The sequence below is a fragment of the Octopus bimaculoides genome, chromosome 1 (assembly GCF_046866305.1).
Source record: "Octopus bimaculoides isolate indiv1 chromosome 1, ASM4686630v1, whole genome shotgun sequence".
NCBI lineage: Eukaryota > Metazoa > Mollusca > Cephalopoda > Octopoda > Octopodidae > Octopus > Octopus bimaculoides.
This window is the reverse complement of record NC_142928.1, coordinates 100,205,903-100,231,741: the sequence shown is the minus strand read 5'-3', so window position 1 is coordinate 100,231,741 and position 25,839 is coordinate 100,205,903. Positions and strand designations below refer to the sequence as shown.

Genomic DNA, 25,839 nt, shown 5'->3' with positions numbered 1-25,839 from the left:
ATTAGTAAAAGGAATTAATATTTATTACTTGTTGGTATGAGTTATTTAAACGGTATCTTTACAATAAACACAGCAGTGTCGGTGACAGGATAAGAACCGTCTAATTAGTATCGTATGCAGTTACTAATGTCCGTTTTTAATATTAAAAGGCACCATCTATCAAAAGGGGGTCAGAATCATTAATGTTATTGGGAATAGTAACGACAACTATTTTGCTTCAACGATACAATAACTTCTAATAATAGGTGGGCGTTTGCATAGTCAGTTTGAAAGCTCACGACAAGAAATCGTAACTTTTGTACAATATTAAAGAAAACAATATTTCACTTTATTTCACCTTCAATGCACTTTGTTAACAAGCAAAGGAAGGAATGGGCTATTTTCTGTACATTATTGCCACTCTGATTAAAGTGTAACTATTATATATCAATCTAAACAAGGTTTTATTGAATTTATATTCGAGAACCTTTGTGTTCCAATAATTGCAGATAACTGTTCAGTTTTGTCCTGAATCACTAAACCGATCAATACTCTAATATACTGAAATAGATCATTGTAACAGTGCATTGAAGGTTTTTTTCAACTTGGAAGATTTTCTGGAAACTGTCTATGAACTTTGACATGAAAAAATCCGTACTTGTTTTACTCAAAACTCACTCACTTTATCACTCCTCATCCCCTGGTATCTCTGTTAAATTATCGTCAGATGCTAATCCAATCTGCAAAAGTGTTATGCGCGTCTGTCTAGCTATACTCAATTTTCACATCTACACTTACTCAACGCTTGACTATATATCAACCTGAGCAACTGTAAAAACACGCACGCAATCGATAATCTCACTAGTTCACCATCTTCTCAGTTTCTGAGCATGACAGCAAAGACAGTTTGAGAGACATCATTTGCAAACCACCGCAGAGTTGGCAGCAAATAATTACTTTTTAATGAATGCACCTCGTTTTATTCAGATATTTCTGATATTAATACTCTTCTCTTATTTCTCTCTCTCTCATATATATATATATATATACCTATCTCTTCTATAGTAATAAGCTGATTGTATATAGTGCTCAGGTGCACTACAACTCGTCGGAAAAGAGTGTAGCGGCGATTCGAAACCGAATCCCTGGACATGAGGTCATACATCACGAACAAACCACCATAGTTTCACGTGATTGGTCTATTAATCGACTCAATCAGCATGAAGCAATGGCGTGGACAAGGTTTTCTCGGACATTCTAGGATTTGGCTTCTGGTCCCCTATATAAACCGTTCGGTGCGAACTTTTGCAACCAGACGGCCTAGGTAGACGGCCAGAACAGAAGGATAAGATAGATGACCAAGAACTGTCGCCACGAAGAGAGCACAATTGTTTTCACATATGTTGGACAATCCGTATGTTGCCATACCAATAGCTTGCTATAATCTCAGAGCAGTATCTCTCTCCCAGTCTGTAATTATTGCTGTTGTCAACTGAAAATGGCAACGCAGTTTGTTATGTGCGACAATAAATTCTTCTATTAAATGTTCGCAGGTATTGTTCAGTTATTTCTTCATACAGCATAGAAACATATCTTCATTCTTTAACTCAAGCAGCTATCATATCAGTATAGATGAAACATCATATGGTCGCTTGTGACAAAAGTAAAAGCGGGACAAAAAGCAACAATGATGGCCAAAAGTGTATGCATAGTACACAGTATAAAATACAGAAAGACAGAAAAGAGGGATTGAACTACAAAGAAGAAGTGGTGCATGAGACGTCAGGAGTAGCATTAGCAAATCTCAAGAAGGATGGTTTTTGAAGGATGCGGGTAATTTATTTCATGCCTCGACAATTTGCGCTGTTTATTTTTATTTCTATTTATTTTTATAAGCATATCTATGGATGGTAGAGATATTGAATTCAAAAAGGTGACCAAGGGTTTCTACAAAATCAACTGCTAGACATCGAAACCTTATTGTATCGATGCCCAGAGAAGCAAGACGTTGTAGATATGCTAAGAGACTGATGGAAGGTATTTGGCTAGATTTCTCTGAACAGATTCCAGTAGATCAACATACAAGATGGAGGTTCCCGACTGGAGATGCAAACTGTAAGTGTGGACTTAGCAATATATAGCTTTAAATAATTATAATTCCTTTCTTCGACCCCAAAATTGATACTAATGGTCGGTGATCAGTTTGGTGCCAAAAACTTCTACCGTGCAAAAATCTGTGAAATTTCTTCACAGCAAAAATGATTGCTAGAGCTTCTTTCTCTATTTGACTGTAGTTTTTCAGAGAACGTGAGGCATGAATCATCGCCTTCTTCAAAAGAGTCAGAAGCTATAAACTCCTCTGCAGGATCGAAATGAGCCAGCGACAAATCCGATACTAATATTTTTTTAATATCGTCAAACGCCTTTTGACAATTATTTGACCAATTTCACTTTACATCCTTTTTTAGCAAATTATTAAGTGGAGCCCTCAATTTATGCATATATGGTATATAATTTTGATAATAATTCGCTAGACCTAGAAAAGCTTGCCGGAGAAGGTATATTTTTTAACTGCGTCTGCCCTCGACGGGTTCGATCGTCGTCCGTTCCTGTCGATAATTTGTCCTAAATACTTAATTTTAGGTAAGAAAATTCACATTTTCCGTCACTCAGTGTGAAACCGTAATCTCTTATTTTTTCATTTTTACATGCTCGACATGCTGATCACGAGATTCACTTTTGATTAATATATCATCCAAGTATGGAACTGCGAATTCATAGTCCGCAAACATTGCACCCATAACCTGTTGTAAAACTGCAGGTGTGACCTTTAGACCAAATGGTAATCTGTTAAATCTATATAGTCCTTTAAGCGTATTCACTGTTAGGCATTTTGAGCATTCCTCGTCTCCTCTAATTTGCAGGTACGCATCGAAGAGATCCAGTTTCGAAAATAACTTGTCCCCGTTTAACTTCACAAAAATATCTTCCGGAGTAGGTAGCGGATAGTGACACGTTTTCAGACATTCAATGAAACAATTCCATCCAGTCGGTGCCGAACAAGTTTGTTGCATTTTTTAACACAAACACTTTTGTTTTACTGGTTTTATAACGAAATGTAATGTCTCTTACCATTTCGCCTAAGTGTAATCTTTCACCTGTAACGCCTCGTGCACTTTTCGATGTTTTCTTTAATGTAGGTTTACCAATTTTCTTCCCCATGTCGGTATCAATAAATTGTAATGTCGCTACCCATGTCTAGTTATAGTTTCACGTTCGCGTCGTTTATTTTTGCATACACGTACTTTCTTTTTGGGGTATCGTCATGACTTTCCATTGAAAAAACCTTTTTGGAAGAATTTTTTTTCCAACCTTTCTTGCTTCGCTGTGCAGTGCGAGTTTTTATGTCCTATTCTTGACTGCTAAAACATTTCCATGTTTGAAATGGGCAGTCTTTCTTAAAATACAGACCTCCACACCCATAGCATGAACTTCGCCATGACATTCCTTTTTCTTTATTTATTCCCGGTTGACATGTCTGTACTTTAGAAATTTTTTCTTCAATCTTCTTTACATCCTGTCGCAAATTGATAATTCTTCGACATCCCTCTGCTACTGCCTGAGGATTAAATTCTGGTCCTCATGTTCTAGTTTTGTAAGAATCCGTTCACGTATTTCTGCATCTTTGTTTGCTATCAAACCTTGCACAAAGACGAGGCATTTAAACGTATCCGGAGATAATTCCTTCAGTTTAAATTTTTCGCACATTTTATTTACGATTCCGGCATAAATGACAAAATCTTCGTCCTCTTCTTTTACTAGGTTCCAACACTCCCAGCTAGTGTTAATCAGGGAACTCTTATCGCTGAACATTTTGGATAGCAATTCAATTGTTTCCTCGAAACATGTTTTTTTTTTTTTTTTTTTTAGGTAAGACAAAATTGCAGTATTTTTCATGTTCTGAAGGACCTAGTTTCCGTAACAGTAGTCTCACTTTTTCATCGTCTGTCCAACACTTGCATTCTTCCTTGAATATTTCTTCGTATCTACTGAAGTACACCGAAAAGGTTATACCTTCTTCTGGGTTATAACTAAATTCAGTTATAACATTCGCTAAGCCATCTGGAGAAAACGAACTTGAAGTGTTTCCCGACCACCTCAACATCAGTTCCAGAACTGATTGTGTTGTAGTTGTTGGTGCAACTCCTGCAACTGTAATACGTCAGCTAGTAGGTCTCCCATAACTAACGAATTTTTTGTATCATAAAAAATTGTTAATGACCAACGTAACCTTCGAATCACTCGTCGCCACTTTTATAACGTGGTTTCTATATATGTTACCTTATTGTCGTTCACTAATACAGTGTCATATATAATACCACGGTATGGGGTAGACACCAGCTGTCTCCATTTGATGTATTCCCAAATACTCTGCCAACAACTGTAACCAATCCAAAACAACTCAACGAACTATAACAACTTTTCAACTATTTCCTGTGACTCTACGAACGACACCTTTCGACTTCCTGCGATTTCTCATCTCAGTTTCTTTTATTGGCCACACAGGGCCCAACACAGTGGAGACACCACAAAGACAGACAAGCGAACATACACAGTGTGATTATAATGAAATGACAAATGTAATGAAATCGAATGAAAATTTTAAAACTTTTACAGAAATCGAGATAATAATTAAAAATTCCATATTTTATACATCACCGGGTTAATTGACCCACCGCCATTATCTGACGTATCCCCTTTTGTCGTTAGATGGCTGCACTTAGTCATTTCCGTTCATTCGTAACTTTTCTACACAAGGTAGCTGCCTTTCATCTGACACGATGATGGTGATGTCATCCGCATACGCGGTCGCAGTTCTTGCACAACTCAGATCACGCAAGATGCCTCCATCCTTCGCAGCAATGGCTCAAGAGCCAACACATACAAAAGCGGAGACAGGGGCCATCCCTGGCGAACAGAACGCTTAATGTCGAACGGTTTCGAAAAGAAACCGTTCACCCGGACGGCAGACTCGATGTTGCTGTACAAAGCAGCGATCCAGCCTCAGAAAGTTGGGTCTAGACCGGCCACTCCGAGAACCGCCGCCAGGTACCGATGGTCAACCCTATCGAACGCTTTAGACTAGTCTAAATGTACCAGGTCCCCACCTTTGCCAGATATTTTACCCACCCGCTCTAAGGTGTAGTGTATGAGGTGGAGATTGTCGTGTATCGTCCTGCCTGGGATGGCGCATGTTTGCGCTTCCCCAACAAGGCTGCCCACGACCCGTGCCAATATCTTTAACTGTGTGTTTCACAGAGTTATGGGCCTAAAGTTATCAATAATGTTCCCCTTGCTCAGATCCTTTCTGATCAACGTCACCACCCACCGGCTCGCAGCCTTCAGAATTCTCCCATTCTGCTGCCATTTGGCATAGACGCTGGCCAGTAGGTGCCCGAACAAGTCTGGCATACTTTTGAGAAACTCGTAGGGTTGTCCATCAAATACCCGCGACTTGTCCCGGGGGGCACTCGGACAGTACCTCTATAACCTCTTTAGCCGTGATCGGTCCCTCACAGCACTCAGCCTCTCGTGCCCAGAGACGCGGACCACCAATCAGGAAGTCCCGAAGGGGCTCACCATGGTCCAGCGCCTCACTCCTCCCGAACAACTCGGCAATGTAAGAGACCTCACACATCTCATCTTGTCCTTCAATCAAACGTTCCTGTTCATCGACCAAAAATCCAATTGCGGCATCATTGCCACGCTGGGTCTCTACTGTACGGGCTCACCCGGCAACGTTAATTCCTTCGCGGTCCAATGCACGTACTTTAACCCGAACTCTGCATCCCTCGTGTTTGATTTTGAGGTGTCTGTCCAAGGCCGATCTCGCTGTCAAAACTTGGGATGCAGAGCCCAACCTTAACGCCTCTTCTAAATCCTTGACTAGATTCCCTTCTACTCTAAACTTAGCTGTTGGCTAAATCTAATTGACTCAAGTCGAATGGCTCGTTTGAGGGCAAATCACCACCTGTCATTTAACATGTGCCTCCTTAATCTGACTGCGGTATGCCACATAAGACAAAATAGTCTTGTTTAGCTTCCACTAGCCAGATCCCTATCTATGTATTCTATTTATGTTCACCCTACACATCACTAGCTTGTGATCCGTGTAGGAGACCAGAACAAACTGAGGACAACTAAAACTAGACTTATCTCTAGTACGAACTGTTATTCTATCTATATGAGACCTGAACGACTCGTCGCCATTACTCCAGGTTCACACTGGGACGCTAGGGTGATCAAGTCTGTAACGATCTGCCAGCTGAAACCGCTCAAGCAGATCGATGAGGTGCATGTTTTCCTTCCTATTAATTGAGCCAGCACAATCCTGGCGTGCATCCAGTATAGTGTTAAAATCTAACGCCACTAATGTCTTCGACGTCACGAGAAAGTTCTACAGGCGTCGATAGAAATCAGTCTGTTTGCTTTTAAGACTCGGCGCATAAATGCCAACTAATCTGAAAGCCTAATCTCTGTACTTCAAGTCTAGAACGACCAGCCCACCTTCTGGGTCTACAAAGATTGTATTTGTCAGCAGAGCCAAGCTTTTTCGGAGCAAAACTACTACCCCTCCTCAACCTCCGGTCTTCTTACAGACGTAGATAATATGTGAGAGGGAAAAACGGCATATTATGACTATTTAATCTCAAAGGGTTGGTTTCTTTAAAATCGATTGAATCTCATTGTGGTGAGAGCCACTACTTTTGTAATAGAAATATTCTCTTACCTTGATACAATTGCCACAACAGTTAATTCTTGGCTCCAGTTAATGTTTCTCTTCAAAAAAAAGATGCAAGATGACAATGTAAGGAAAAACAGACAGGATAGAAGAATTCTAGAGGACTGACATTCTGGGAAGAAAGCCTGGGTGAAGTAGTCAGTGTAGGACCTAGAATGTGGGTATTATAAGTCACGAGAAGGGAAGAAAAAATGAGTTTAAAGGTGACAGAGTTTAAAGGTGACACGAGAGCAGCCATCACTGTTGAGAAGAATTTTATTGTAAGTGGAGTTAATAGAATAGGAAAAGTGGAACAGAGTTGGAGTGTGTTGGTGAGCAACTTCATGTCGATCATTCGAGGGATTTTTATTTAAATGCAGTGTAGGATGTATGCATGTGTAATAACAGCACCATCCCAGCTGCGGAAATAGTATTCCATTATGGGTTTCATTTAGGATTTGTAAAGGGTTGGTCGTAGTTTTTGGCTTTGAAGTGGAGAACTAGACTTGTGGTGAAGATTTAGCTATGTTGAAGAGATATTATGTGATGGTGAGACAAAGTATTTACACAAAGACAGAAAGCTCTAGTTTCATGCAGTTCGTTTTTAAGGGGAGAGGAGACACGTTTCCTATATATATATATATATATATATATATATATAAGAGGTCCTAGCAGGATTTAAAGATAGGGTATTTCCAATGAAACACTCAACCCGAGTTCTGAGCAATCAAAACTCAGACTAACACCGAAATTCTTTAAGTGTAGAAAATCCTTGTTTCATGACGGTGAAACCATCGTGTGGATTTAGTGAAGGCTTGCATCAAAAGGTGCGCTCTTACATTGGCACAATGTAAGAGCCCACCTTTGATGCAAGTCTGATGAAATGCCACTTTAATGTCTAAAACTGCAAACATTACGTAAATTTTCGCTTCGAATTGTTGCTTAAACTGGCGTTGCAAGCAGATTTGGTACAGAATCAATTGGAACTGATCATTAAAGATGTGTTGAAGTATTTCTTTGTCTTATTATTTGGATTACACATGCGCACGCGCACGCACACACACACACAGAGGAGAGAAAGAGAGAGATGATAAGTATTTATGCACCAGAAAAAATATATCCAAATAATTGTAAGGCTCAGTTCCATAACATATCGTTCAACTCCTATATATTATTATTTCAATAGTAGAGGTTATGATATTGTATAAAGTTTATAAACTTCCAGCTTCTATATCCAGACTATAAATTCATATTCATACCAATAATAATTGGAGCACTTGGTTTTGTTGGTAAATGCTTGGAGGAGAATCTGGATAAACTGGGATTTTCAGAAAGAGAAATCGACTAGCTAATTCGTACATTACAAGTGCAATCTGTGAGTGGAACAGTAAAAATATGCAAGACTTTTCTCAAGTTCCAAACGTGAATTTGTCTGTGTAAACTACATCTCAAAGACGGAGCCTTGTATCTTTGTTGGAAACCGGCTCCCTCCTCAGTGGAAGATTTATAATAATTAAAAAATAGAATATACATACATACATACATACATACATACATACATATACACATGTCAAGAAATGAACGCGCTCTAGAAAAGCATTGTCAATATTGCCCCAAAACTGATCACTACATCTAGGCGCATACACATATGTGTATATGTATGTGAATACACACACACACTCACACATATACACATATGTGTACCCATGCAGATGTAGTAACTCAAGTTTTTGGACAATATAGACAGTGTTATCTTCGGAGCATTCACTTCTTGTCGGAAAGATAAAGGTATTAAATTACAACTCTCAACATAGAAGTAACGAACGTCTAACAAAAAATATAGATTTCAAAGATGTTATCTCCTAAAACTCCACATCCAGTATTACATAAGTGTATCTATACCTTCTCAAGAATCAAACGCGTCAGAAAAACTATTTCAAAAGCGGTATTATAGTTCATGTTTCACTACAAACTTCCAACAACGTTATAGTTTTTATAATAACCGTGCAATTCCACCATTTATTTTAGCGTTAGTTTCAATAAATACATTTAGATCCAACCTTTCTTTTTTACGAGTACGTGTACTTTTTTTACTGTGCATATTATCAACAGGAAGGTTTATATAATTTGTCTGTGTGCGCGCGCGGTCTGTCTCTTTGTCTCTTTATATGTGTGTGTGTGTGTGAATGTGTGCGCGAATCTGTCTGTCTGTGTGTGTGCGTGTGTATAAGAGAAATATACATGCGCGCGCACGCACGCACACACACACACAAAACATTATTTCGCTTAGGCATAGTGATACTAATAATCAGTTGTTATACTCATGCTTTAAAGTAAAGCATTAAGAGAGTACAGATCGTAATATCCATTAGTGAATGACATAACCGGCTCCATTAGCTTTCGGCTGTTTCTCTTTTAAAAAGCAGTGCTCTCAGAGCCATGTGCTTGTGCAACATCCTGTAACTTCCGATGTACGTTTTTACTGTACAGTTAGCTGATTTTATACCTGTTCTGTATACTATATTTTTGACAATTTCCCTTCAAAGAACACCTAGTCGTATCTCTACAATTACATTTAGATTTTGCTTGTTTTTGTAGTATTTGGGAGTCGGAATTAAAAATTTGTAAGTCTATATTTCCCTTATAACTATAGCTGACTTAATGAATTTAAGGCTCGTAACTTTTTTTGTTATTAATTGCCAATAAATAAATATATAAATAAATAAAATTGTGATATTCTCAATTGGCATATAAAACATCTATACAATCAGGCCTCCTATGTGTCAAAACGAAAAGATCCCGGTTTTAGTCTCGTCGCGAGAAGTAAACCACCACTGGTTGGTTTTTGACCTGATGGCAGAAAAAGTTAGATAGATCTGACAGTTTCTAGTCTTCTTAGTCTTTCATCGGAGAAAGAATGCCCATCTTTTGTCTACAGAGAAATTAGTAGTTTATATCTACTTCATACCTCATAGCTTCCCATCGCATGCGCTGATACAGACATGACCTCTGTCTCCCGCTTTATTTTCATTCGACGCAGCAGCTGTAGGCTGGAAGAAGCTTCGTGGTAGGCTCCTCACCAGAGGGCTGGACGTCATTGTAGAAGATCTCCTGAGGCTCGACGTCACCTTGGAAGATGCAGAGGGGCTGCCACGAAACCGCCAGCGATGGGAGAGCACTGGTGGACCAGGTCGGCCCTATGCATGATGACGCCTCTGGGACCACTAACCTGGGAGGACTCCAGCCCCATCAAACAAGAGCGTGAAGCAAACAAGCATCTATTTTACACTGTATACAAATTAGAACTCATCTCAACCGGTTAGTCAAATTTGCATAACAGTACATGCGCTGACAGGATTTATCAAGTTAACGGGTATAACTTACGTTTCAAATTAACCAAAAACACCGTGAATTTACTATGAATTTATTAATTATTCTACTTGTCTGCGCTTGAACTGCTGTGCAAATTTCACTGACCGGTTTTACTGAGTTCTGTTTTTGCAGTAAATAGCAAATATAAAGCCACTATTTTTCATAAATGTTTAAAGATCGATTCCACTTCTTCCCACAGAGTAATGAAATCTGTCGTGTAACCATTTCCATACCTGCCACAGCCATCTAGAATTGTTTCCTCATCCACGTTTTTTTACATTTTATTTTATTCTATTTTTCCTGCAGCCGTTGACACAGATATTCAAACCAGCCTGGGATGCCTTACAAAGGTTATGAGTGATGCCAATCTCAGGATTACCTAGGTTTAAAATTAAAATTTGCATTGCTTTGCAGGCCTCAGTGTAAACAAAGACGAGAGGGGCGTGGCTGAAATGCTCTTGATGTTAAGTCCGCTCGACGAGGGCCGCAGTATTACACTTAAGAGATCTAGGCCGTGATAAACTCTTCTTAACTAGTCAATAAATATCATACAGCTAATAAACCATGGTCAATGTGTAGATTGTAAACACTATATACTTTGTTGCTGTCGTTTCCATGGTTACTGATCACATTACGTTTATATTAACAGACACTTAAAGAAGGGGAGGAAATAAAGAGTGAGAGAAAAATTGATGACAAATTAATAGTTTATTACCAAGATAAGCGAGAGAGGAAAACGGAGACAGCATTGTGAAAAGAGAAAAGAAAAATAGGGGAAGAGAAGGAAGAAAGGAAGTACACTATAGAAACAAAGCGAGGATTCATTGCCTGAGATGAAAAGAAAAGAAAAACAATATAAAAAGAAATAAAAAGGAGAGAGTATAGGGAAAAGGAAGAAGACTGAAATAGAGGAAAGAAAGATAAAGGAAGTGAAAACGAAGGAAATGGGAGAAGAGATGGAAGAAAGGAGTCCGTTACATAATCTATTTGCCAAAGAAAAGTTTAAAGCGAGAATACTGAAAGTTAAAGAGTGAGGGTAGGAGCTGTCGGAGTAGGGATAGTAGAGATGGATAGTGAGAGGGAAAAGGAAAAGTTGGAAGAGGAGAGTATGAGGCAAATATAACAAATTAAAGCGAAGGGGGAGAGATGAGTAGGAGAGAATAGTCTGAGTATAAAAGCGAGAGAAAGAGCTCGTTCGAACATGGCGTGTTTTGAACGTGTCTTGTCTTTAGCGGGAGTCAAAAGCAGAAGATTCATGGGGTCTGGAATGAGCAAGGTAAGCAATAACTCTACTGTTTATTTGATGGTTATAAAGCACAGCCTTCTTACAGTTTATAATAACATTTATTCCTTTACAACTGTAATGTTTTTTTAAATATGATTTCAAAAGCATTTGATTTTAGAAAATGAAACTTAGAGAATAATTTACTTTAGAAAATATACAAATATTATCTAGAAATAACGTCATGAAATAATAAACAATAGGTGTGAATATTTCTCCCTTCGTCAAATGAATCGTTCTTTCTTTTTATTTGATTTTCACTATTATAACTTCCAGACAACTGATTTTAATTACTTCTTGATTATCTCTTTAAGCATCTTTTCTCTCGCCCTTAAAATATTTCTCTGTAGAATTTGGTTTCTCTTCAAAATAGTTAAAATAACTATCTTTTCGTAACTTTGATTGTCAATATGAATCGTTCCTACCCTGATATAAGTATTTTCGAGGGTAATTGAGTCAATGTGATGACAACTACGACTACATCATGGCTAGCAGATGATGACGATAATAATTATAATAATGTTGTCTTTTATTATTGCCATAAGGGCGACGATGAAGTGACATTACAAGGTAATGTCACAAAAAAGTGTAGGAGGGGCTTACACTGAATTATATGAATGAAAAAGGGTAGGGAAAATTATGTATATACAAAATACAAATGTGTAACTATTAATAATGTTTCTAATTTAGCCACGCTGCAAACAATTTTGAGGGAGCCGTTGAGCGATTACATTAACCCTAGTATTGATTTCTAATATATAATAATAATGACTTTTGACAATAACAATAAATGAATTACAGTGGATCTGATGTCTTGTGACATTCGTATGACTCTCAGTGTTTCAGTACCCGCCACTGGAATATTGCTGTAAACATGTATCAATAAAACCTATTACTGCTCCTATACTAACCGTGCTACCCGCCAGTTATCGATCGACTGCTACAGTTACTCATTCTGTTTACTGATAACCGATACACATTACAAATGTATGGTCTCTTTATATATTTTCACTGGTTCTTTGCAAATTGAAGATTGCGAACCAGTTTTATAGAAATTATGAACCTGAAGAATGTAAACATAAAATTCGTAACATTTGACAAATCCAGTAATATTCGAAATTGTTTAACGCTTCAAAAGAAACCTTGTGTTAAACACTGCTTATGAGCTAATGTTGCCTATAGTAACATTTTCATGTTTGTTTCTGTCTGACTGACTGTCCGCCTATCCGTCCCTCCAACCATCCATTCATTACATTGATCATTTAATCTTCATTTTACAATGACTAAAAAAGTTTAAAATCATCCTTAGCAATGCGAATGTTGCCTACTCCACCACGGAGTAGTTTAGATAGTTCTGAACTTAATAATCCACACAATTACTGGTGAATTTAATTTGAGATGATGCTGAGTAATACTAAATTTATAGCAGATCCCGTCTTTTCTTGTAAATCTCTAACCTTTGCTGTATGTTTGACTTGGACAGATCATAATGAGCCTAGCATTTCATAATGAGTTCTATGACTCCCAAGAAGTTTGCATTATGGATGTAATTCCATAATTGCCAATTCATGGAAAGCATGTCCTCTTTGCCTAAAAAAAATTTCGGTTAACCTCCAGTTTCTGACCCTGGCAAAGAAATGAAAAAAAAAATAGTTGTAGTTAACTGAAGGTTAACCAAAATGTCCACATTAATTATTCTCCGTAAGTACATTTTGTAATTTTTCAGTCTCTCGTATGATTCCTTTGTGAGACCTCAAACTAATCCCTGTATCATTCTCTAACCTCTTCCCCAACTCTCACTAATGCTAGACAATAGATTCTGTGTACTGTACTGTTTTCATGTTCAGACAATCTGTCAAACGTCTTACTCCGTTTAGTGTTCTCTATCTCATCCTTGTTTAGATGCCATAACTGACTGTGGCCTTTGCAGTTGTGAATCTACTGTAAAAGAGAAAATCTTACAAGGCAAGCAATTTCCAAGACAAAATACAAACCATTGTTTGCTCTCCTTTGCACCATTTGATTTATGATTTGGAGAACAGGCACTGGAAAGTTTTGTCTGGTTAAACTATTACATTTAGCACAGTGAACAATTAGTAACACATAACTATGCCTTGACTGGGCCCTAGTACATGCAGCCCTATATCAGATGGTGTCAACTGTTCTTGTCTTAGGAATAGTTGCAATATACCACTACCTAATCATGCAAACACAAATACCATCACTTTTGTGTCCATTTTGAATACTGGCATGTACTGGAAGGGACATTTTGAGGCAGTATTTTGCAGTAGGGTACCCTCTTGATTGATACTGATCCTTTTGGTTGCAACGTATGACATGTAAGGACATGATATACCTTTTTTAAAACATGAGATATATATGTTACATGAAATTATATATTGTGAAAAAACTTATTTTTCGAGACAGATGTAAAGATCCATTTTGGATAGGGGTGGAGAACATATATTTCTGTAGTAAATGTGGGGACTAATATTATTTGAGATACCTCAAATGTAGGTGGCAGAGATTGAGACTAATTTAAAGTTACCCAATATATTAATTTTCTTATGGGGCTTTAGTTGTGCACAGGCTCTAGGGCTCTTGCCACTTTTCTCCTCAAGAAGAAATAGAAAATATTATGAGATTCAGGCAGGACTTAACTAACACAGTTACATTACCATCTTGTTGGTTAATTTACTTAGTCATAAATTTCCAAAGATAGCTGTTATTTCTATCACACTGTCATTACCCAATTCTTCAGCATCCTCTTCTATTTTCATAAGAGGCAGTCTACAGTGTAGGAGATGGACAACACTGAAAACTGATTGGTCTGTCAGTTTTCTTCATTGTCTCTGGTAAGGTCACCAGCTTCACTAAAATTAACATTGCATCTGACTGGTTACTCATCACCTTAAGAACTGTATCTTTTACTAAGCTCTTCCAACATGATAAGGCTCTGCAAATCTATTTTTGTGGTTGGAAACAGCAGCCAGTGGTATATTTGGTCTTTTCAAAACATATTCAGTCGGAATTAATCTTTTCAAATGTAAAATACTATAGGATGTAAATGAGAAAGTCTGTCATCCTACAGTTAGCCTTTATTATTTTTTCTGAGAAATAAACTTCAAGTGCATATCATAAAAGAGAGTGATAGACATGAACAGGAATTATCAGCTGGTCTGGCTGTGCAAACTATCTCTGTGCAAAATGTTAATTAAATGATAAGAATCACTTATGCAACACGTAACCTGGTAAAAGCTTGTAACTTCTTAACACTTTTGATACCAACTTACCCAGCATCACCAACCTTAAAATGCTTTTGTTAAGTTATTATCTAAAACCAGCTTAATAATGATATTTAATTAGTTTATTAAATTCATCAATTATTTCTTATTTTCAATATTAATTGAAATGCACAACGCAGAGTATTTTATTCGAAATATGAATATAAAAATGTTATTGATAACAGCATGGACAAAGAAATTGTTCAATTGAGGTAAATTTCAAGTATCATTTCATTAAATGTATTATAGGAGTGAAGGGGTATATCTGTGTATTATTTGTTTCTATTAATTTTATTGTTCTTTTGAAATGTTTCTTTTCAGATTCTTGATGGAGTTTACATTGGAAACTTCTATGATTCTAAAGAAGAAAAGGCACAAAAAGAAAATCAAGTTACTCATATTTTAGCTGTTCATGACAATGCCAAACCATTGCTTGCTGTGAGTTGGTCATTTTATGTAGTTTTCTTTAACATTAACTACACAATCCTGAAGTAATTATGGTATCTAAACGAAGTAACAGTTTTATGTGTGCTCATGTGGAATAGTGTACATCTTTTTATGTGGAATATGGTACATCTGATTCTCTTAAAACTTCTTCAGCTATTGTGTTAAAAATTCATGCTTTGCTGAGGAGTTATAAGTTTGAAATATGACTGGAGTTGTCTCCCATACTTGCTGAATTCGCCTAAATAATATATAACGACACCTTCAACTTATAGTGCAGTGTTTTAGTTTAACTCTGAGTTAATATGATCATCTTCATTAAGGTGGTGAGCTGGCAGAATTGTTAGTATGCTGGGCAAAATGTTTAAAGGCATTTCATCTGTCTTCTCGTTCTGAGTTCAAGTTCTACTGAAGTCATCTTTGCCTTTCATCCTTTTGGGGTCAATAAAATAAGTACTAGTTGAGCACTGGAGTTAATATAATCAACTTAGCCCCTTCCCCAAACTTGCTGGACTTATGCCAAAATTTGAAATCAATATAATCATCTTCATTAACTCTTCCACTCTTGATGCCTCTCCACTACAAACTTGTGGTCCTGCCATATCCTGTGAAGTCCATATCTTGACAGGATTTAAGAATAATGATGTATTTACAACATTGGCTGGAAACAGTCTAAGAATCTAAAGAAATAAAGTTGCATTTTCCACTTACATTTTCTCTTTCAATGCCTGGATAATAACTTCATGTTGTTCTTGTGATTAATGAATATTTTGATAGTCTAGCTTAAATATAGATGTAAAAAAAACTAAAAACAAAAAAAAAATAATAATATACATTTCTGTTTTTATATACAAAAATCAATGACGTCTTCTACAATAATTATAACTTCAGCATTTAAACCGGCTATATGCAGCCTAAATATTCTACCAGTTTTATGTTTAAACTGACCAGATCTGACTTCTTACACCTATTCTATGATGTTATTCTAAAAATAAACAACCATATCATTAAAATCTCATAACTATGAGATTATGCATGATTAATTCAAAACAATGTGAATAAATCAACATTTATATGTCAAGAGCTATCTGAATGCTAAAGGGTTAATGTTGCTTCTCTTTTATCTTCTGAAAGCACTTATAAACCTTATAAGGCAGCAAATTAGTGTTGGTAGAAAGTTAGGTGAGTTGTCTTGTGGTAACTGTTCTGGTTCTTTGTGTTCTAACAACACCAGTGATGATACTGATGCCAAGCTGTATTGCCTCAAGTCAGTGGCCTTTCCTTTGGATAAATATCAGTGGTATGGAGTGGGAGAGGTTTACGCATATAGACAATTGCTTGCCCAGGCCTGCACATACATGCACAGATACATGGTCAATACTGACTAACAGAAACCCTACATATAAACCTTATGGCAATAATTCTCAGTCTTTTTTGATTTTGTGACAGTGTTGATTGAACGAAAAAAAAATCCTGGTGCACTTTACAAGGTAGGTTTATAAAGGCTGTTTTAGAATTAAAAATTAAGTAAAAAAAACAAAACAAATGGAAGAAAACTATTGCTTTCCTTATTTTATGTTTTATGAAATTGAAAATAACTCCTTTTCATGACACTCAAACATTAGCATGGATTTTCTGTGACCTTACATTTTACTTGCAAAAATTTGTGGTGCACCTAGATATACCTTGCAACATCCAATGTGCCTCAGCAAACTGTTTATGAACCACTGCCTTGTGATAAATACTAACATCAGATTATGATCCTATAACTCATCATTGACTTAGTTAAAGTAGTTAGTATGATTATATTATCATCATTGTAGACAGTTTTCAGGGCAAAAATTATAACACTTCTGTAGATATACAGACCTTTATATAAAAAAAAAACTGCGAAAGAGGTTCCAAACCTGACATATATGCCAAAGTCAAATGTGTAAATTAATAACAAATTAACACTTCTGTTAACAATCAAGTCATAGCAGATACAGTAAATTGAGTGACAGGCTATTTAGTGACAGTTTTAATTCATCCTCAAAGTTATAAAAGGAAGATGGGGTATCAATAGAAAAATACAGGATTTTATATGTGCTTTATGTACAGGAGTAGTTAATAGTGGGAGCACTTTTGTTTTTCCATAATTAGTGGTATACTGTATAATCTATAAGTATCTTGTCTTGCAATACTGAACCTGAAGAAGCTAGTCTAGTGCACGCTTCTTAAAATTACTAAGTCTTCTGTGGCATCTCAGATTTCCAAGTTATAATTTTTTTTTTTTTTTTTGCTACTAATGCACTTTGAAGTGTGAAGAAAAGTGAAACATCAACTATTTGCAAGGCTTTAATTAGTTTCATTACTCTTAAAATTTAACAACTAATTCTTAGTTGTTAAATAAAAATGATATTTTTTTACATAAGATATTTTACATTTAAGGTCTTAAGATCTTTTCTTTCTTCTAAAACATATATATATTTTTCCCCCAGTTTGAAGCCTTGCTTTATTTATTTTTTTATTCAGGATAAAGTTTACCTATGTATCTTTGCCAGTGACAATCCCCAACAGTGTTTGAGCCAATATTTTGAAGAGAGTATAGACTTCATTCACAAAGCTAGACAAGAAGGAGGTGGTGTACTTATTCATTGGTGAGAGTTTATTTTAATTATCAATTGACATTTTGCACACAATGAAAAAAATTTGCTTTCTCACTTGTAAAAGACCTTGTTACAAAATGTATGACATTTACAACTATTTTGTAGTTGCTGCTACAATTCTATATATTTGCTTTTTTACTGTAATAAGATTTATGTCCCTTGAAGCTGAGACAACTACTGACCAACTACCTCTGTTCCTTTGAACAAGCAAATTGTATACCACTTCTTTAGCCCATCCAACACACTCATTTCTCATTTTTTTGTCACCTTTATAATATCTTACTTCATCAGTCCTTGTTCTAAACACTTTGCCAAATAATTTATGATCAGAGTTGTATCTTCTGGAATTTTATCCTTTTCTTATTTTCATTTTTGTTTTATTTTTTGTTTTTTTAAATTTTGTTTTCAAGTTTCATTTTGATGTAGTTTAGCCAGATATGTCTACTTGATTGGTTAATCTCAATTCCAGTTTGTCAGGAGTATCACGAAGTGTAACACTCACAGTAGCCTATATAATGACGATAACAAGCCTGAGCTGGAGGGAATCTATGAATGCTATAAGAGGGGCACGGAACTGTGCTAACCCAAACTATGGTTTCCAAAAGCAACTGAGAGAATATGAAGAGAATGGGTTGGAAGCTGTAAGTAAATTTATTTTATGGTGAAAGGGATGTATCTCTCTGATTTATCATCTCACCATCATCGTCATGATCAGAAGCCATCAAAGAAGCCACTACATGGTCATTTGGTCTGCTTGAAATAGTCAAATCTCTCTAAAATCACATCCTACCATCTTAAAAAAAAGACAGATACATTAAATAATGATGTCTTAGATACACTATGCCTGAAAAAAATATAGACTAGATGGTAATTGGGAGAATACCTTTGACCATAGGTCAGCTCAATTAAGGCTGACTTGAGGCTAAACAACAATAATCATTGTCACCACCATACTCCAACAGCTTTTTCTCTCATACACCATCACCTTTTTTTTTTTCTGTATGAAGTCTGCTTCTTCCAGTGATTTCTCAAAATATTGTGTCTATGTGAAACTAAACGTATATTTGATGTTTTTGTTGAATGTGGTAGATTGAACATTCTTAGTGACAGGACCCTGTTTTCCATTAGCAGTTGTAGTATGCAAAGAAGACTCTAGCAACTCTCCTGAGCCATAAGCTGGCATTAAGTGGTGGTCAGTACATGTAAGATAGCAATAACCATTGTCATCAGAAAAAAGTAATTTAATTTAGGGAGAGATAGTCATTAGTGATATGTAGATGCCTAAATCAAACATGAAAGTGAATTTTTTAGGCATCACTTTTTATTTGCTTTTACATTGGCTTCCCGAAGCAGTACTACCGCATTAAAAATTGTAGACATGTTTACAATTCAATCCTACTTTATATTTTATTTTTTAAAAGTTACAAATAAAAAAAAGAATATCTAAAATTTGATTATATTATCATCATTGTAGACAGCTTTCAGGGCAAAAATTATAAAAATGTCCATATACATGCAGACTTTTATATGGAATATAAAAAAACTGCAAAAGAAGTTCTAAACCTGGATATATGGGCCAAAAACAATTTGGCAAAGGTCCAATATGTAAATTAATATCAAAAACTCAAAAATCCCACCAAGCTTCCTTGAGATATAGGAACAGAGTAGCAGCTGACTATTGCATACTCAATATAAGCAATAGGTTCAAAAAGATGCAGTAGAATTTCTGTTAGATCAATAGAAAAATACAGGACTTTAGACATGCTTTATGTACAGGAGTAGTTAATAGTGTGAGCTCTTTTGTATTGAAGTTTATGAACTGTGCAGTAAACATAATTGATAGTCTCTATTACAGGTGATGTAATTAAAGTGCATGAAGTGCACGAAAGTTGAAGAAATTCATAGAACTGTTATCTCTGCTGATAAAGGGTTTCTTTCTCTGTAAAGATCAGTCTTATAAACTGAATGGTAAAAGCACTGCTGGGCTGGAGGGAACTGAGGTAATCAGGATGAGTTATGATAGCTTGTATGAAGGATAGATTACAAGCGAAATGAAAAAGTTTGAAAGGCATTACTGGCCAGTGCACACAGGAGAGACTAGTGTACTGGTATGGAGTTGTGACATGAATGCTGGATCACCATATCAGAATGGGTGTTAAAATGATTGTTTGAAAAGAGATTAAATATTTTGTAAAATATTATATTTTCCTGTATTTTAATTGATTAGTATTAAAGACAAATATAATCAAGTGAAAGACTTTTATTTCAGTTCTTCAATATATCAGCCATTCTCAAACTTGATTGGTTAAAAAAATTTTTTTTTTTTTTTTTTTTCAAGGCTCGGAAACGTTTGAAAGAGAAGTACCCTGACTATGATAACAAAAAAGATGAACAACGCTGTCAGGAGCTTCTTAAATGTTATCAACATTACTTAGCTCATGGATCCCACAGTGATGTTGCTGTCTGGGTATATAACCTGAATGAAGGAAAAAAAACATCTGAAGAAAGCAAAAGCTGTACAGATGTTGCGAAGACAAAATCCAATGAAACCTGAAACTAATTCATCATATTATTAAAGTCCTTCTCTTAAAACAATTTAGAAAATATATCATTTTACTGGGATCATGATTCAAAGGAAGAAAGCTGATAGAAATATCATTTATATTCTATTTATGTTGTATTATGAAATGTGTTTTATCAAGTTCTCTTATGAAACAATCAGTGAAGTTACCTTCCTGATGAAAAAATTTGTATTCTTCTCTCATTTACTAATAATTTTAGCTTGAAATTGGAGTTTGTTTTTTCAAGCTGTTCTTAACAACTTAAGAACTAAACATTGTGTGTTCAAGATTGAATATTGTCTTCCTCATTACTTAACTCTAACAGTGTCCTGCTCTAAGGTTTCCTTATCCACATTGTGTTCATTGTACTCTTCTGATGCTAAGCAGAGTTGGGTTGTAGGGTCTGATATTTCTGCATTTCTTATTCTTGATTGGTGTAGCTTTGTCCGTTTTGTACATGGTCAGCACATTCTGTAGTCTGATAGAAGATAGACTGGCAGATAGAAGTAAATTTTTGGTTTCAGTATTCACTAACTGGTATAAAAATAAACATCCCCCAGGGTGGAATTTTGTTGGTTTTGTAGCAAGTATCTTTTCATTAGTTTTTTTTTTAATACATTAACATATAAAATAAAACATGCATGTGCATATATACATTCATAAATAGAAACATGACCTGGTTTAATATCTGTCAAATTGTTGAAAATTCAGTATCTAGATGTCCCTGGTATTGAAAGCCAACCATTTCTTCAGTTCTGTCTATTCCTCTTTCCAGTGAATCTTCAAATGATTTTTCCTTTTCCCTGAACCTGCAAAAATTAGGGGGATTTTTTTTGTACTTTTTTTTCTCTCTGCTCCCTTGTGTGTGTGTGTATATGAGAGAGAGCGTGTGTGCGCGCATGTGCATATGTACATCCCTCAACTCATTCTTCTCTAGTCATTGCCCATATTGTATCTAACCCTCCCCAGCCCCACACTAACTACTTCAGACACTATACCTGGTCTTTTCTTCCCAGAATATCAATCCTCTGGAACTCTTTCTTTGCTCATGACTTTTCTGTAGATGTCAGTCTGCAACAGTTTAAGCAGAATGTTTATGGTACCATATGTCTTATTTATTTATTTATTCTTGGTATAGCCCCTTCCTCCAGATAAAACTAATAAAAAAAAATTTGCATTATTTGATGGTACCATAAGTCATCTTAATCTGTGAAATCCTTTAACTTTTAGGTATTATTGTTATTTTGTAAAGTAGCAATCTTGTGCTATCTTCTTAAGTGCTGCCAGTGACAATGTAATTGAAAAATCACTGTCCATGTATTACTTCTCTTTGCAAACTTCTTTAATATATCTTCTGCCTTGACCCATTTCTTTCATTATTTTATCAGTTGCCTTTATATCTGGTACCTGTCATAATCATGTGTGATACTTTCAACTATAGTTCATTCAATATTTATTAATTTTTAATTCATAACAAGCTGCCAATAAATTAAAATCTTGCACTCTCACTAAGAAGTCCTCACTGACTATTTCTAATATTCCTGAAAACCTCTAACATTGAAGCTGACTGAATAACATATTTCTCCTACTTTCTTCCATCATTTCTCAGTTTTCTGCACATTTTCCACTTGGTTTCACATGTTGTAGATTAATGTAATAAGTTGATTGTATATATTTTTTGGAGTACTTTTAATGATGAACGACCAAGAATAATATATAGTATCTAAAAATGAATAAAAATTTATTTTCACCATTTAATGAAAAACAATACATCATTTAACAGTGTGTGTGTGTTTTTGCCTGTTATACCCTTGTATCAAAGTTGAGATTTTGTGATCCAAATTCTAGAAAATGTTAACATAGATTTTCAGTTCATCTTGAGATTATATTTTCATAAAAGTTTAGACTGTTAAAACTGTCAGTTTGAAGAAAACTCATACATGTATGTTTATTTAGAAATGGAAAAATTATCATTGTAGCCTTGAGCCATGGGTGCATACATAAAGCTGGCATATTGCTGTTGATCTAATAAATAGCATTAAGCAGATGAGATATAAATCTACTTTTGCATAAGATACTAGTCTGTTTAACATTCCCAAATCTGATAACACGTAACACTGACCAAAGACGAAATTAGATAATTTAGATGATATATGTTTATATAGAACATGGTATAATTCAGAATACCTGAAGCGTATATCATTTAGATAACTAGTTTATTACCTGGCTAACATATATGCAAATATTATATATACATTTGAACAGCTATTAATGTTATATCCTGATGTAAACTACTGTGTATATATATATATATATATATGTATATATATTTGGTGAAGCAAACAGGAAAAATGGAACTCAAAATATAAGTTTATATTTTTTTATTAATATTTAGCAGAAGCAACAGAGTGACTCAAGATCCAAGAGTTTCATGCAGTGACACATCAAATATGTATATAAAATGATTTAGATTCAAAGTAATATATTTCTGATGAGGAACAATTATCCTGAAATAGATGTGCAAGAGATTCCTAATTGTTTTTCTGTTTACTTAAGAGAACAATAGGATGCTTTCACATTTCAATCTCCACAGCCAAGGCATTATGTTTCAGATCTTCTAAATATTTCATATTTAAACTAATAATGGTCAGTGAACTTCCAGCTCAAATTTATCATATATTGATTTAGTAAAATAATCCATAAACTAAGGCCTCCTAGCAGTGGACTCATGTTGGTCTTTTGTACTCTAATGAAAATTGAGACTATTTTATGCCATAAACACTTCAGTCTTCATAATTAGCCTCTCCTAACTTGGAAAAAAAAATTATTAAACCAAAACACTATTTTAATAAAAACTGCCATAGCTGAAAAATTAGAATGTCAGCAGAAAGGTCAATATTTCTTATTCAGTCACTGCCAATGTGCTGTATCCTTAACCAAACCCTTGATTCTCCTTATACCTTGTTCACTTTGCTGTTAACAGATACCAGGGTGAAGGGGGAATACAGCAGAGTCAAGTCTGGTCTCTGGTAAGTTTTATTAGTTTGCAGTGATAATTTCATAACTTTCAACTGACTGCTTCTTAATGTTTCATCTAATGTGGAAAACAGTTGTTTTGCAACTTCTTAATAATCTGTGACAAAACTCTCCTTACCCTTTTCTTACAACATAGTATAATACTTCTCAGTAATAGGGTGATGTGCACAATATTTTGTGTAGTGAAGTTTACTGTTTAAATTAAGTTCAGTCACAAATACTCACCAGATATTCCCCACTTATATGCTGATTAAAATGAATTAGATTTCATTCCAAGCACCATTTTGTTGTTCATGTGTTTGAGACACCACTTGCAATATTTAATTTGGAGATCTCACTTATCTTAACTCATAAATTTACTATATCTTCTTTATATCTCAGTTATTATTTTTAAATCTTTTTTATTATATTGAAATCTTTGCTGTCTTCCCTGGGCAAATTATTTATTTATTCACAGTATGATTGTTGGTATATTGTTCCAATCTTCTATTTTAATATTGTCTTTTATGAATTATCATTAATCTGAGTGAAATGGGCAGTATGTCAGCAAATTTTGTAGGGTGCTGTACTAAATATTTTATAATATTTAGTTTCCTCCCTTGTGTTCTTGGTATCAAATTGTGCCAGGTTCATCTTTGCTTTCTATTTTTCCAGAGTTGTTAAAATTATATGAGATTAAGCTATGTCCTAAAAATTTGTGGCCATGTGTCCCACCAAAAGAAATCAGTATGTTCAAAGTAAGAAATGTATCCATGGTTTTATAATTATTTATTTATTTATTTTTTCATTGTTTTACTGATATTGACATGTTTAAAAATAGTTATCCACAAAAGTTTGCTCAGACAACACTGCCTTCATTGAAATTGATATTTTTTTTTCTTTTTATTTCTCACCTATATTATATCTCACTTGTAGAGAAAGCTATTTTAAAATATCATTTTTGAAAAGATTATTTTTATTTCTGAATTTTAATGAAATAAATTACTTCTTTATTCTAAATATTCAGTTATGTTTTTCAAAGTTCAAATCAAAAGAAACTGAAATGAAAGTTGACTTTGTTTTCTGATTTGTTGATGCAATCAACAAAGAGTTTGAAGTTCACAAGATCTGTAGAGATCTCTTCTGACATTGCTTACTTATGGTGAATACCTTTTTGTGTTTAAGCCTTCTTTATTTATAATCATCATTGTTTAACATCTTTATTTGTTGACATGGGTAAGACAGTTTGACAAAGAATAAATGATCTGCAGGGCTGCATCAAACTCCAATGTCATCTTTAGCATGGTTTCTACAGCTTGATGCCCTTCCTAATGCTAACCAATTAACAGAGCGTACAGGGTGCTTTTTTTCATGCCACCAGAGAAGAAAAGGAAGGAAAAAGCTTCAACTACTGAAAGGAAATATTTGGGAGTGGAAGTGAGTGGATGTATGCCAGTTGTTGAATTTGATAGCAAGTATGATAGAGGGACAAGCACAGATGTTTTGCTATAGAGATATATGGCTGAAGGAGGTAAGAGGAAGGTAGTTATGGGGTGCTAAAGTAAACTCAAGGAGCAAGAAGGTGAGTATAAAAGAGGACAAGGACCATAGATCATGGGAAGGAATGAAAGAGAAGATGCTTTCATAAAAGAGTACCAGATAGAGGCAGAGGTTTGTATAGTGAGTGATAAACAAGGGTGGGGGTGCAAATGGTAGGAAATGCCAGTATGCAGAGGGGCAAAGTATAAGATAAATGAGTGGCTCAGAAAGGAGAACAGAACAAAGCAGTAGATCAAGGTGGAGATACATAAGGGGCTATAGTAGGTGGGTGTTGGGAAATGATAACAGGCAGTGGGTAAAGGCACAGAAAGGTGATTGATTGAAATAGTGAGAACAGGAATGAGGAATCTAAGCAGTTCAGAGGGGTGCAGAGACCGTTTGTGAGGGTATGGGGTATAATATGAGTGACATTCCTTGCAGGTGAGTATAACAAATAAACTTTTCTACTCTAGGCACAAGGCCCGAAATTTTTGTGGAGGGGCCAGTTAATTAGATCGATCTCAGTATGCAACTGGTACTTAATTTATCGACCCTGAAAGGATGAAAGGCAAAGTTGAACTCAGAACAAAGACAGACGAAATACCAATAAGCATTTCGTCCAGCATGCTAACATTTCTGCCAGGTCACCGCCCTGAGTATAACAAATATTGATAATGAAGATGTCTTCACAAGACAAAATGGACAAGTAATGTCTGCAAGGATGATCATATATGTACAAAATATTTATAATCTTGTGACATGTCTCTAATTTTCATTTCCCAAGACTATTGTAGAAGACATTAGTTTCAGATTTATTTGTCAGTTTTGATGTACAGGATGTCCACAAAAAGACAAATAATCTTTCACAGTTAGCAGCTTCAGATGCAGGATTTCATTCAGTTTCCTGTGGTAGAGGGTAGCATTAAAGGCACTC

At 35.4% G+C, this 25,839-nt stretch overlaps 2 protein-coding genes and 1 long non-coding RNA gene across 9 annotated transcripts in view; 2 read left to right on the top strand and 1 right to left on the bottom strand.

The window, feature by feature from the left end:
- LOC106872258 (putative tubulin polyglutamylase TTLL9) overlaps positions 1–10,736 on the bottom strand; it is a 59,203-nt gene extending 48,467 nt beyond the window's left edge. For 3 of the 5 annotated variants that reach the window (XM_089354763.1, XM_089354752.1, XM_089354774.1), the window contains exons 1-2: positions 10,366–10,736; positions 6,770–6,819 (exon numbers count right to left, since the gene is read on the bottom strand). Coding sequence is in view for 2 of the 5 variants with exons in the window: in XM_089354795.1 (XP_089210921.1) it covers positions 6,770–6,819; positions 8,663–8,719 (107 nt within the window). In the remaining 3 variants the exon portion in view is untranslated. Of the gene's footprint in view, positions 1–6,769; positions 6,820–8,662; positions 8,848–10,365 lie in introns of those variants that run through there. The other 2 variants (XM_089354795.1, XM_089354748.1) reach the window with 2 other exon arrangements.
- Positions 751–24,386, top strand: LOC106872260 (dual specificity protein phosphatase 22). Of its 2 annotated transcripts, none has more exons than XM_089354821.1 (5): positions 751–1,812; positions 15,020–15,136; positions 17,657–17,781; positions 18,260–18,431; positions 20,129–24,386. In XM_089354821.1, the coding sequence occupies exons 1-5, from the start codon at positions 1,807–1,809 to the stop codon at positions 20,342–20,344; spliced, it is 636 nt and encodes a 211-aa protein (XP_089210947.1). In that variant the 5' UTR covers positions 751–1,806; the 3' UTR covers positions 20,345–24,386. The 2 variants fall into 2 exon arrangements, with proteins under 2 accessions (XP_089210947.1, XP_014774669.1); XM_014919183.3 differs by lacking the exon at positions 751–1,812 and adding an exon at positions 11,291–11,408.
- LOC149137644 (uncharacterized) lies at positions 1,806–5,313 on the top strand. 2 transcript variants are annotated; one of them, XR_016242531.1, is made up of 2 exons: positions 1,806–2,094; positions 3,910–5,313. It is a non-coding gene; the product is annotated as an uncharacterized LOC149137644 (long non-coding RNA). The 2 variants fall into 2 exon arrangements; XR_016242534.1 differs by lacking the exon at positions 3,910–5,313 and adding an exon at positions 2,904–3,252.
- Positions 24,387–25,839: the final 1,453 nt, after the last annotated feature.